Source organism: Pseudonaja textilis, chromosome 1, assembly GCF_049901715.1.
Source record: "Pseudonaja textilis isolate UNSWEBS1 chromosome 1, rPseTex1.2, whole genome shotgun sequence".
NCBI classification, from domain to species: Eukaryota; Metazoa; Chordata; class Lepidosauria; order Squamata; family Elapidae; genus Pseudonaja; species Pseudonaja textilis.
In genome coordinates, this window is record NC_141990.1 from 328,392,327 (window position 1) to 328,406,771 (window position 14,445).

At 41.3% G+C, this 14,445-nt stretch overlaps 1 protein-coding gene across 7 annotated transcripts in view; it reads right to left on the reverse strand.

The window, feature by feature from the left end:
* Positions 1–4,489: 4,489 nt before the first annotated feature.
* ATP8B3 (ATPase phospholipid transporting 8B3) overlaps positions 4,490–14,445 on the reverse strand; it is an 89,520-nt gene continuing 79,564 nt past the window's right edge. For 6 of the 7 annotated variants that reach the window (XM_087922782.1, XM_087922785.1, XM_087922784.1 and 3 more), the window contains 3 exons: positions 13,858–13,996; positions 9,129–9,259; positions 4,490–6,309 (listed from right to left, as the gene is read on the reverse strand). In XM_087922782.1, the coding sequence (XP_087778908.1) occupies positions 6,031–6,309; positions 9,129–9,259; positions 13,858–13,996 (549 nt within the window). In that variant the 3' untranslated portion in view covers positions 4,490–6,030. The remainder of the gene's footprint in view (positions 6,310–9,128; positions 9,260–13,857; positions 13,997–14,445) is intronic. The other variant, XR_015741323.1, reaches the window with a different exon arrangement.

Here is a 14,445-nt window from a genome sequence, read left to right on the forward strand (position 1 = left end):
CATCCTTTAAAGTTATTCACTATATTAATATTAATTTATTAAAGTTTATTTATTAAATGTATTAAAGCCTAGGGAAATATGTCTGGTCTCAGCGGGTCTTTGAAAACTTGTAGTTCTGCACACAAACCACAAACCACCATGCTTAGCAGAAAGCAGGTTTCAAGGATTTCAATGTCAAACAACAAATTTTCCATCTAACAAGAATGGTATCCCAACCGCTCTGTGTTAGCACTGGAAGCTTCTGTCTTAAAGTGTTATTTAAAGGTATAAACACACCCACCTAAACGCTTCTATCTCCTATCCATGCACCTAATTATTCCCTTAATCACCCCTTATTCCCATCTTCCGGTTTACCTAATCAGTCCACTATTTCCTTCCCTATCACCTATCCATTGCCCATGCTTTCTATCTCATCACGAGTAAACTAAATAGTTAAACTTCCCCCATCGCCTGTTTCTTCAGCCCAATTGATTCAACAGCTGCATTGGCTATTATCTCTTTCAGTTCGGCTTTTGACAGAATCATCTAATTAATGCCCAACAATCCATCAAACACAGATAGGAGTTTTCCTTCAAGTTATGGGTGACTGAGGATCCCTTCACACGTCATCATTCTCCGACACTGCAGCTGGTGGGCTCAGATCATCTATCAGCCCTAACGGACCCCAACAGGCTGCCCCCTCTACCAGAGATCCACCTAGAAAAAGAACAAACAGATGAAACCCTATGCATTGTCTCCCCCCCTTCCTTGGCAGAATACTTTAGGTGGAACTGTCGACATAGCCAAGGGTGCGCACCTCCGAGTAGACAACCCATGATGCCTCCAACAGGGGATGCCCTTTCCTTTAAAAAAAAAACTTAATTGAAGTTTTATTACATTAAAAACATAAAAAATATATCACTCAGATAACCTTTCCAACGAACCTAGTATTGCAAGGTTCCCCTATGTCTTCGGGAATCAAGTATTTCACTAATCTCATATTGATCATCTTGAACAGAGCCTGGAGGATCAGGTTGGATGTCAGGATTCGCCATGTCTGCTGGTTTAATGAGGCTAATATGGAAAACTGGGTGCACTTGTCTAAATCATGATGGTAATTTCAATTGTATTGTGACAGGATAGATTATCTTAATCACTGGAAATGGACCAATATATTTAGGACCCAGTTTCTTAGATGGCAGCCCCAAATTTAGATATTTAGTGGAGAGATATACAAGGTCTCCTAATTTGAACATTTTATGGTCCGTTTGTTTCTTATCAGCCTTATCACCAAAACTGAGCAGTAAACTGCACTCCTCGATCCAAGATGATCCTTCTCGGTACCCCATGTAGTCTGTAGATATTTTTAATAAACATGGTAGCTAATTTTCAAGCAGAGGGTAGACCAGCACATAGGATAAAGTGCACCTGCTTTGAAAATAAATCTATGACTGTCCAGATCACTGTATATCCATGGCTATTAGGTAAGTCCACTATAAAGTCCATTGGAATGTCTTGCCATGGTTTAGTGGGATTCAATACTGTTTGTAATAATCCCATAGGCTTTCCAGGTAGAGACTTAGTGATAGCACAAACCATACATGTCTTTACATAAAGTTTAATATCTGATCTCATTAAAGGCCACCAAAATTGCCTTTTGGCAAGATGTAATGTTTTTAAGAATCAGTAATGTCCAGGCTGCCTAAAATCATGGCAACGGTGTAAATTTCTGGTATATATAGTTTTGTTCCTCTCTATGCAATACCATTGCTGATATCACATTGTGTTTGGTTCTTTGTTAACCATGGGTCTTCCTTTATAGTGTTCAGTAAATCTTGAGCCAATAATTTCACTCATAATGACTGTAGAGTCTCCCTCCCTTGTATAATCGGTTGCACTATTATCTCTCATCTACTGTTGTATTGTGGTAACCTTGACAGAGCATCAGCTAAAAAATTCTTTCCCACTGGTACGTACTTTAGGACAAAGTTAAACCACCGAAAATATAGGCCCCACCGGATCTGCTTAGGTGATAATCTTCGAGGTGATTGGAGTGCCTCCAGGTTCTTATAATCCATCCATACCATCCATATGTTATGCTCTCTCAAGGAAATGCCTCCATGTCAACAAGGCCCATCGTACCACGAAGGCCTCCTTCTCCCAAACAGCCCAATTCTTCTCAGCTGGACTTAATTTCCTTGATGTATAAGCACATGGATGCAAACTACATTTGAATTCTTTTGTAAAAGAACAGTCCCACTGCCACGTTACTGGTGTCTGCATGAATTAAAAATGACAATTCCATATCTGGATGTTTCAATACAGGCTTTTGAGCAAATATCTGCTTAAAGGAATCAAACGCCCATTGACATGTATCCAACCAGGTAATGGATTGCCCTGGATGGAGTTTCATGGTCTGTCCTGATTTTGTTTTTAATAAATCAGTTAATGGCAGGGCAAGAGTAGCAAACAAGGATATAAACTGTCTGTAAAAGTTAGCAAACCCCAGGAAGCTTTGTAGTTGTTTTCTCATATTAGGAGCTTGACAGTCCAACACAGCTTGTACATTGCTGGGGTCCATTTCAATTCCTTCACTTGATATACGATATCCAAAATAATCTAATTGAGAATGGTGAAATTTGCACTTTGATAGTTTAATGTACAGCTGTGTTGCCAATAATTTCGTAAGCACTTGTCTCACCAGCTGTACATGATGTTCAAATGTATCCATATATATCAATATATCATTAAGATATACCAATACATCTTTCGTGCAAATGTTCATGCAACACCTCATTTATAACCTGCATGAAGACAGCCGGAGCTCCCTGCAATCTGAAAGGCATGACCCGGAATTGATAACTGCCCAATGGGCAGTTGAAATTGTCTTCCACTCATCACCAGGATGTATGCAGACTCTATAATAGGCTTCATGTAGGTCCCATTTTATGAAGTATTTTCCTTTTGATACTGTAGCTAATAAATGTTTTATAAGTGGTAATGGTTATAGTGGCTCCTTACATACCGCATTCAATCCTCTAAAGTCCACACATAATCTAAGCCCGCCATCCTTCTCCCTAAACAATACCAGAGCTGCAATATATGCACATCCCGGTTTAATAAAACCCCTTGCCAAATTTGTATCTATATATTTTTGCATTTCCTCCATTTCTTGAGGGGGTCATCAAATACATACAAGGTTTAGGTAACTACCCCTGGTAATAATTCTACCATGCAATCAGTAACCCTATGGGGCAATAACTGGTCACTTCCAGACTCACTAAAAACATCAGCTAAATCATTATACATAGGAGGGTATGTGAGGCTGGCTTTATTATTTTGTTCAGGCACTAACCGGTAGGCTGCCGTGTTAGTCACCTCATCTTTTGGGGGTTCAGGGCCTATTCCCAACTGCAATTTCCTAAACCCCCCTTCCTACTGGATCGTTGGACCCCATTTATCCAACCACACTAACCCAAGGATGATGGCCTCTGTCATGCGTTCAACCACCACAAATGAAATATTTTCCCAGTGTTCTCCCATATCCATGCATACTAACTCAGTACGATGCATAGCTGGCTTCCCCCCAGGATAGAGCCATCCACCTGCTCAAATCGTATAGGAGTGGACAGAAATAATAACCTTAGCCCCAATTTCTGCAGGAAAGGAAGGAAGGAAGGAGATAATAGTGAGACTGAGAGAGGGTCTCAGGGAAGTCCACCACAGCCCACAGGTGCTCCTGAGATGAGTCCCATGTCACGCCCACCATGGCCAGCCCCCCACCCCCACCCCAGCCTTGTGAAGTCAAACACAACTCTGATGCAGCTCTCAATGAAATCAAGTTTGACACCCCGACTTAGACTTATATACTGCCCCCAACAATCTGGGTCCTCATTTTAGTGACTTCAGAAGGATGAAAGGATGAGTCAACCTGAGTCAACTTGGAGCCTGGTGAGAGTCGAACTGCCAAATTTTAGGTAGCTGGCAGGCACCAGAAGTAACCTGCAGTACTGCAGTCTAACCACTGCACCACCGTGGCTCATGTTGTATGGCAACTATATCATTCTACAGCAGTATTTCTCAATCTTGGCAACTTTAAAATATTTGGACATCAATTGCCAAACTCCCCAGCTACCTCAATGATGATGAATTCTGAGAGTTGAAGACCAAACCTCTTAAAATTGCCAAGTTTGAAAAACACTGCAGATCCACTCAATGTGATACCCAGTATAAATCAAATAATACATTGCAAGGTGTTTAACCAATAACCTTTCAGAAAGTATTAAACTACAACTCCCAGCAACCTTAACCACAAACCATGACAGTTGAGGGTATTAGAAGTGGTTATTCAGCAACTTCTGAAAGGATGTTGGTCCTTTATTATGCAACAAAGGAAGGAAGGGAGGGAGGGAGGGAGGGAGGGAGGAAGGAAGGAAGGAAGGAAGGAAGGAAGGAAGGAAGGAAGGAAGGAAGGAAGGATTGTATAAACAAATTTAATGTTAAAAGGGGATTGTTTTTTAAAAATATGTTTATTATATTTTTAAAAGAAGTATGTAAACACATATAGTTCATCTTTCTCACAGCTAGAAAAGGTAGATGAAACACCACTTTTTAAAATAAATCTTAAAAAGTAGATTGAAAATTATGCCATCATATTACTTTGATTGTCTGCCCCCTGCCTGCAAAGCCATGATAGCTGAGTAGGAACTATCCATAAACGGGAGCAGTCTATCTCTAGATACCAAATGCTGGCAATAGGCAGTTGGCATGAGGACTGATTGTTGGGGAACTTCCACAGATCTCCCAACCTCAGGGGTGGGATGCTGCCGGTTTAACAACTGGTTCGGTGAGCGCGCACTTCACGTGTGCACATGCACCTAAGGCACAGCGCTGAAAATGGCACATTTAGAAGCTCAGTTGCTTACCTTCCAAGTCAGCAACAGTAAGTAGAACAGCAAGGGGTGTGCCGCACGATGGAGATGAGCTAAAAAGCAGGAAATAAAGGACAGGATAGGGCGGGGACGGGTGGGTGGGGCAAACTGATCGTCAGAACTACTGGTTCACTGAACAGGTCCAAGCCGGCAGAATCTCACCACTGCGCAACCTGCTCTTTGCATGTTTGTTCTAAATTAGGTAGTAATTCTGTCAGATCTGGCTGTCCGCGTACTTTCTCAAATTATATTAATTGGTATTTCACAAGTTAAAATGAAAGTTAAACACCAGGCACTGGGGACAACAAACAGAAGAAGGTTATTGCCTATTTATGGACCTTCCAGAGACCTTTGATTGGAAACCCTCATGAAGAATGTGCTGGATGGCATAGCCTTTTCTCTGATTTGGGACATAAAAATTTCTTTTTGGTACAATGGTGTTTGGACTCGGCTTTGCAAACCTGCTTAACCTCTTAGACTCTGAAACATCATGAAAGTCACGGTGACCAAAGAATTCTGGGAGTTGAAGTCCAAATCCCTTAAAGTTATGGCATGCCTTCCTTCCGGCATTCACTATCTACTCTTACCATAACTGGAATGTAGAGGACCTCCTGCCTGAGATGGTGATTTTCTGCAAGCAAAGATTTTCTCCTTTACCAGGAGCTACCCTGCACAGTTCAGAGGCATTTAAACTTGCCTAGAGACGAGAACTTCAGGCTGAGATCTGCAAAGCCTTCCAGATTTGGAACCGGAGCAAACCGTTTTCTTCGGATGGCATGGATGGCAGTTTCAGTAGACCCTGACTGCCCACCATCCCCATGTAACCTAGCCAAGGTGGGTTATCCCTTGTAAGAATATTGCACAGAGTAGAAGTAAACCTTCGGATATGGCAGAAAAAAAGAACGAGAAGATCTGATCAACGAAGTTCTGATCAATCAGATGTCTCTCAGATTCAACACTCAGAACTTCATGAACGACATACAGGCACTGTCCATGGAAAGCTTCTGCCAAGTGCAGGCCTCCGTTTCAGGAAGAAATCGTGCCATTCAGGCAAAAGTCACCCCTAGGCAGGACAAGGAATATAGGGCCTCCCTGTTCTCTGAAACAGGCTTTGTCTCCTTCAAATGAGTTGGACCTTCTGCTCCACAGAAGCTTCTTTAGAAGCAGGGTTGATCTCAGTTGGCGGTGAGTTGTCTTTTTCAGGGCTGTAGAAGCCATTCAGTTGTCTGCGAACGGGGATACGCTTGCTCCGCAGACTGGCTCCTTTGGCGATGAGATGGGCATATCCTTCCTTGTGGGAAAAGGCATAGCTGGAACGCCTCAGGAGTGAATTTCTACTGTTGTGAGAGGTCAGCTCCACCATCGATTGCTTCTTCTGGATCTCCTGGACTTGAAACATCTGAAAAGAAAGGAAGAAGGAAGATGGATCAGCATATAACTTAGATCCTGATTCTACGATCCTCCCTCTGGGATGAACTACAGCTCCTATATGCCCTCAAATCTGGGCATCGAGAAAGTTTCTCACTCCATCAGGACATTTCCAAGTTGGAAAGGGTCTACTTACTAGGTGTTAATACCTCCTGGGAATGCAGAGTTTGCTGTGGCTAAAATAGCACATTCTCTCTACAACAACGTTACAAGCAGGTTTTAGAGGGAACCCAAAGATTTTTCCTAGCAAGTAAATTGTCCTTCAAATCCAGATCAACCTAGTGACCAGGGGCTCAAAAGAAATCAGATAGTAGCCATAAGTACATGACCAAAGTTCTAACCTTTTGTGTATGTATTACACGGTGTTAGGTGCAAACAACTAGAGCCACTCATAATTCACTAAAGCAACTCCTTTGCTCGCTACCAAAATTACAGGAATCTCCGGAGACTTCTCCTAGGAATTACCAAATTAGGCTTCATGGATCTTGGTGAAGGTCAAACTTATGCCTTTTGCACAGTAGTGGGATTCAAATATTTTTACCACCGGTTTGGTGGGAGTGGCTTAGTGGGTGTGCTTTGCACGCATGCACACACTTTGTGTGCGTGCGCCAAACACACACTTTGCACAGGTGCAGAGGCGTTCTAACTCATCTCCTGCAAGTCTGCACGATCCCGATCACTTCAGCAGCTGTTGCGCAGCACTCTTCTGTGCTGCGCAAAGCAGCTGTGCTTCAAATTCAGAGGATAAAGGTGAGTATGGGAGCCCAGGTGGGTGGGTGGTCCTAACAGCAGAGCGGTGGAGAGAACTGGTTCGGTCTCTGCTGCTCATCACTGCTACCGGCTCGGCAGAACCGAGACAAACTGGTAGAATACCACCACTGCTTTTGCAGCTATACAAGGACGCTAAGCTAAGTCCACATTTGACCCTCCCTCTCCTTTCAGTCTAACTGACACTTTCCCAAACTATGGATGTGGTTAGCACCTTGACCTTTTTTAGCCCTCCCTGCAAACACACTTCCTGGTGACTTTCTGGACTGTGGTAATTTCTCAGCAACAGTCTTAAAGTGGTTTTCCATTGCTGTCTTCCAAATGCTTTTTGTAAAGTTACTACTTTTCTGCCTTCTAGTTTTCTGCCTTCTGCACAGAGGTAGGTTTGAAGCTGTACAGATGCAGATAGGTAACTCAACAAGACATCCATAACAAATTTCATTTATTGGTTCATCAGGTATCCTCATAACTCATGTTTGTGATGAAGTTCTTCTTTAATGACCAATCCTTTGTCTATCTGCCTTGTAATAAAAGATGATTATCTCCTAACCCATCTTGTAGCGATAGAAAGAAGCTGCCATGAGTTAGAGAGTTCAGACAAAGAATGTGGAAAACTCCTCCAACCCATTGAGGGTCAAACTAGTGACCAATCAGGATTACAGATGTAGCCACGTGACATGAACTACATTTCCCAGGATACCTTTAACTACATTTACCATGATGCATTCCCTTAAGGGGACAGCTCATAATTCCTAAGTAACTATCCAATTCCCATAGACTGGCTGGGACAGCACAACTACAGTTGAGAAATTTTTGTGTTAAGTTTATGTTTTACTTACAAAGAAATAAAGGAAGACTAGCAGAGATCTATCTCAAGCTATTTAGCTCTCATCAGCTAGCCATACCCTTCTGAGATTCAAACCCAGCCTACTTGCATATTAGGTAGATGTATTAACCTCTAAGCCACAGGCTCTCCTCACTATTGGCTATACCAAGGGAAAGATTAAGTGCTTTTTATCAGGGCAACCTGGTCTACCCAATTATGGGATGGCGCATACTGCTTCCGCTTTCACCTTTCAGCTTCAATCCAGAAAACTTCACAGGCAGTCGCTTTCATGAAAAACTATTTTTGTGTTAAATTTAGGTTTTACCAACAAAAAAATAAAGGAAGACTAGACTTCTTTGTCGGTAAAACATAAGTGTAACTCAAAAATAGTTTGTCGCGAAAGCAACTGCCTGTGCAGGCTCCTGGATTGGGGCTGAAAGGCGAAAGCGGAAACAGTATGCTTCTTCCCATAATTGGTAGATCAGGTTGCCCTGATAAGAAAACAACACAATTGAGAAATGCTGCACCAGAGGTGGTATTCAGCAGGTTCTGACCAGTTCTGGAGAACTGGTAGCGGAAATTTTGAGTAGTTTGGAGAACTAGCAAATCCCACCTCTGCCTGGCCCCTCCCCCATCTACTCTGCCTCCCGAGTCCCAGCTGGGTCTTCTTTGGTTGCCCTGCACAGGAGAACAGAGCTGGAAAGCAGGTTAGTAGGGTGGGGAGGGAATGGGGATTTTGCAGTAACTTTTCCCCCAGGAGTGGGGAGGGAATGGAGACTTTACAGTATCCTTCCCCTGCCACGCCCACCAAGCCACACCACACCCACAAAGCATACCCACAGAACTGGTAGTACATTTTTTTTGAATCCCAGTTACACCAAAGTGAAAAAGTTTCCGACATTTATCTAATGAGTCAACTTTTGCCCCAAATCCAGAGAAATCAAGGCTAGATTTGCACAGTGTCTCTAAAAGGTGACTGACATTATCTAGCTTCTGAGCAAACATAATACACCATATCAAGAATCAAACCAGAATAGCTTCATGCAACACACTAATCGTTTAAAAGCCTGTCTTTTTAGTCCATCTGGTTCATCAAGCCAAAGCCACTCATCCGTCACTCTCCTTCCGCTATTCCTTGCAACCCGACCAATCAAATTCTCTTTTGATGCTTGCTGCCCTTGGAAAGCTGGACTCACCTCTGACATAGTCGGAGGCCAGATAGTATTGTACACAAAACGGACTGCAAGGGAGGGGATGATGTTCACCACAACACACAGCAACATGACAAGCACAGCAGTTGGGTCAGTCAGAGCATTCCTGGTGGCCTCTGGAGGAGAAAGGAAGATGCTTTGAGTAGGACAATTCACACAATTTGATAAACCTTACACTTGAGTTTGCATAACAGTGTGCTGTGCATACAAATAAACAGTTAGCCCTCGACTTAGAAGCATAATTAGAATGCAGTGCTTCAGGCTACTTCTGCTGACTGCTGGCTGCCTGCAATTTGGCAGTTCAAATCCCACCAGGCTAAAGGTTGACTCAGTCTTCCATCCGTCTGAGGTGGGTAAAATGAGGACCCAGATTGTTGCAGGGGAGAGGCTGACTCTGTAAACTGCTTAGAGAAGGCTGTAAAGCACTGTGAAGCGGCATATAAGTCTAAGTGCTATTGCTATAATTGAGCCCAAAATTTCCACTGCCAAGCAAGACAATGCTTATTAGATTTGCCCCATTTTATGACTCTTCTGGCTACAGTTGTTTAATGAATCTACTGCAGCAGTTAAGTTAATAAAGCCATTGTTAGGTGGCTCCCCCATTGAGTTTGCTTGTCAGAAGGTCTCAAAAGGTAATCCCATGACCCTCCGAGACACTGCAACCATCACAAATACATGCCAGTTGTCTGAATTCTGATGATGTGACCACGGGGATGCTGCAATGGTAATAAATGTGAAAATCGGTCATAGGTCACTTTTTTTTCAATGCTATTGGAACTTCAAATGGTCACAAAATGAATAGTTGTAAGTTGAGGACTACCTGCGTGCTGTTGTAAGAATCAACCTAATGACATTAAGGCAGAGAATAGTTTAAACACACTGGACCACAAATGGTCCAATCTTTCTTTTGGCTTTTGGATGGACCAACCAAACCCCTCCTTAGGTTGCTCCCACCTCTTTTTAATATTTATTTATTTATTTATTTATTTTATTTGTCAATTGTTTACAAGATAAGTAAAAGTGCATACATAATTATGAATACATGAAATGAGTACATATAAGAAAAATAAAAGAAAAATAAAAGAAACAATAGGACAGGGACGGTAGACACGTTGGTGCGCTTATGCACGCCCCTACAGACCTCTTAGGAAAGGGGTGAGGTCAATAGTAGACAGTCTAAGGTTAAAGTTTTTGGGGTTTGGGGAAGAAACTACAGAGTCGGGTAGAGTATTCCAGACATTGACCACTCTGTTGCTAAAGTCGTATTTCCTGCAGTCAAGCTTGGTACGGTTAACCTTGAGTTTGTATCTGTTGTGTGCTCTTGTGTTGTTATGGTTGAAGCTGAAGTATTCATTGACAGGTAGGATATTGCAATGTATGATTTTATATACCATGCTTAAATCAGACCGAAGACGGCGTAATTCAAGGTTTTCTAGTTCTAGAATTTCAAGTCTGGTGGCATAAGATATTCTACAACGAGTAGAGGAGTGGAGAACTCTTCTTGTGAAATATTTCTGGACTTTCTCAATTGTGCTAATATCAGATACGTAATGTGGGTTCCAGACTGATGAGCTGTATTCGAGTATTGGTCTAGCAAATGTTTTGTATGCTCTAGTTAGTAGTGTGATATTACCAGAGAAAAAGCTACGTAAGATTAGGTTAACAACTCTTAATGCCTTTTGGCTATGTAGTTGCAGTGGGCACTAGCACTTAGATCATTAGAGGTGAGTATTCCAAGGTCCTTTACAGAGCTTGGATCATCAACAAGATCTTGACTATTCAGCTTGTATTTTATTTTCGGTTTTTTTGCCAATATGTAAGACAGAGCATTTATTTGTTGAGATTTGAAGTTGCCATTTGTTTGACCATTCTGATACACAGTCAAGATCTTCTTGAAGGGTAGCAGTATTGTCTGTGGTATTGAACAGCTTTACATCATCAGCTTAAAGAACGCAGTTGCTCTTAATATGATCACAGAGGTCATTTATGTAGAGTATGAAGAGAGTTGGTCCTAGAACACTGCCTTGGGGGACACCACTATTGACAGGTACAGAATTTGATAGGACACTCCCAATTTTGACCATTTGTTGTCTGTTTGACAGGAATGCTTCTATCCAGTTATGCAGTTGTCCAGAGATACCATAGGATTTTATTTTTAGTAGTAGTTTGTCATGTACCACTGAATCAAAGGCTTTACAGAAGTCTATGTAGATTGCATCTATTGTTTTGCCCTGATCAAGTTGTGTAGTCCATATGTTTTTGCAGTGTAAGAGTTGCAGATTACAGGATAGTTTTTTTCTGAAACCAAATTGTTTATTGGAGAGTAGGTTGTTTGTCTCTAAGTGGAGGATGATGGATTGGTTAATAATTGATTCCATGACTTTACAGGTGACGCAGCATAAGGAGATTGGTCTGTAATTTTCAACTAGGCAAGGGTCTCCCTTTTTGAAGATGGGGATGACTGTGGCTTGTGACCATAGGTTAGGCAAGGAACTGGTCCTGAAAGATTTTTCAAAGATTATGCTTAGAGGTTTGGCTATGGCAGTGGATAACTTTTTTAAGAGAATAAGAAATAGGCACATATTCCATCCGGTCCAATAGATAGGGATGGTTTTAGATTGCGTAGTGCTTTTTCAACATTGTCTTCTGTAAAATCGATATGTATTAGATCACTGTAGTTATCTGTGGTTCGGCTAGGAAATGCTGGGCATGATCCATTGCTGTTTACAAATACTGAGCAAAAAATGTGTTAAAGATGTTGGCTTTAATGGTGTCGTCAGTTGCAGTCTTTACCATTAGGTCCTATCAGGGGTGGGATGGACCTTGAATCTTTAGTTTGTTGTTTACAAAATTGTAAAAAGCATTGGTGGAATTGGTGCTTAGAAGGTTTTTCTCTTGTTTAATGTGATAATTGGTGCATTCGGTCTTTATTTGGTGGCATAAATTTTTGTATCGGCTTTTGAAATTGGCAACGTGACCAGATTTGTTTTTCCGCCAGAGTGATCTCTTTTGGATTGAAGTTTCCTTATTGTTATGGGCAATTTGTTTTTTTTTTGTTTTGGGAGTAGTTGTTGGTACATATAGTTTGATGACTCTTTTGACTTCAAGTAAAAATATGTTGTAATGGTCTTCAACAGTATTGCATCCAGTGAATAGAGATTGCCAATCAAGGGATGAGAGATCGTTGTTTATAAGATCATAGTTGCCTTTTTGAAATTATAATTGGGGATCACATCATTGTGGTGGTTTTTGTGTGGACGTATGTTGAGACAAAAGTCAATAATATTGTGGTCACTGCTGGAAAAGGGTTCTTTAGTTTGTATTCCGTAAATTAAATTCAAACTATTGCAGAAGATGAGATCGAGGCAGTTGTTTAGTCTAGTGTTGTTGGATACTAGCTGTTCCAGTCCCAGATTTGTAACAGCATTGTAAAAGGTTGCATGTATGGTTTCAGTTGTACATTCATTTAGGGTCCAGTCAATATGAGGCAGATTGAAATCACCAAGAAAGATAAAGGGTATGGGCAGGATGCTGCCCATGTTAGTAGTGTATTTAGCTTGTTTACATGTTCGATGTCATAATCAGGTGCTCTGTAACATAGTAAGAATCGAATTGTGATATTTAAGGATAGTTCACAGATAATGGTCTCAGGAAGAGCAAGCTCTTGGGTAACTTGGATATTTTTTAGATGTAAGGACTTTTTGTAGAAGATAGCAACACCACCTCCTCTACGAATTTCACGATCTGATCGGTAAACATGTTAGTCTCTTACTGTGGTAATGGAGTCGGGGAGAGATGCATTGAGCCATGTTTCACAGACAAATATAATGTCGAATTTAGCCATATTTAGTAGGAGGAAAAATTCAGGTATTTTATTTACAAGGCTTCTTGCATTGAGTAGCTTGCATTTAAGGCCAGCAGTAGTTGGAGTTGAGGTAGTTAGGGGCGTGCGTGCCTAGTCTTGGGTGATGGTGGATTGGTTGAGGTAGGGTTGTGGTTGAAGGTTAAAGCTGAGTTGCGGGATGTGTGACTTAATATGATGTTGAATATTGTGGTTTTAAGATAGGAGATGCTGGGAGAAAATAAATAAGGGATCCAATTTACTCATTCTCTTTTTCTATAAACACTTTTATAAACGCAGCACAAAAAATCATCGGTTGCTCTCTTTCTTCTTTGGAAGAGATTGCGAAGACCAGACTCCTCTCTAGAGCACTAAAAATCTCCACAGACCGTTCTCATCCTGATCTTTTATATTTTGAACTGTTACCACCAGGGAGACGCTATAGGTGTCTTAAAATGAGAACTAATAGACTGAGAAACGGTTTCTTTTCCAAGGCAATAATTGTCTGGAATCAAACAGTGCATTTGTGATTTAGTCCTGTATATAGTGGCATTTTTAAACTAAATGTTTTAGATAGGTTTAAGACTAGGTTTATTATTATTATTATTATTATTATTATTAAAAAAAAAAAAATACTCTGTAGTGTGATTGTGATGTGGTGTTTGGGGCACTGTGCTGGAGTAGCTTTCAAATTTCATCGTATTTGTGGAATGCAATGAAAATAAAGGTATTCTCTCTCTTTCTATTTAACATCTTGGGACCAGATTGTAAATACTGTATGACCCAAGCCCTCCCAGGAAGCAATCCAACTTGCTGCTTAAATTTGCACATGCAAGAGAAATCCCCCAAGAGTTACATCTGGAGGTAACTTACCAGGAAAGGGGAACATCTGGGGAGAGGTTCTGTAAGCTAGGAAGTTTTGAGTGATGTACGTGAAAAGACAATAAAGCAGGACGCTGATCAAGATGGCCAGAGAAGAGAAGACAGTCCAGAATTTCATCTCCAGCATGATCTATGCAAGGAAGGAAGGCGGGAGGAAAAAAAGGACACTGTCAGAATTGTGCTGGTTAAAAAAATGGTTGACTTGGGGGAGAAGAAGGGAAAAACTTGGGCCAATCACCCTCTCTCACACCAACCCACCTCACAGGGTTGTTGTTGTGAAGAAAATAGGAGGAGGAAGATGTGTTGGATATGTTGGCTGTCTTGAGTTATTTATAGGCAGGAAGAAAGAAAGAAAGAGAAAGAAAGAAAAGAAAGAAAGAGAGACAGAGAAAGAAAGAAAGAAAGAAAGAAAGAAAGAAAGAAAGAAAGAAAGAAAGAAAGAAATTTTACACACACACACACACGGAGGAGAGTGGAAAGAGTGGCTACAAAACATGGGCATATCTCTCTCCTTTCCACTGCTATCTATATCTTCATCTATATCTATCTGTCTATATCTATCTATCTATCTATCTATCT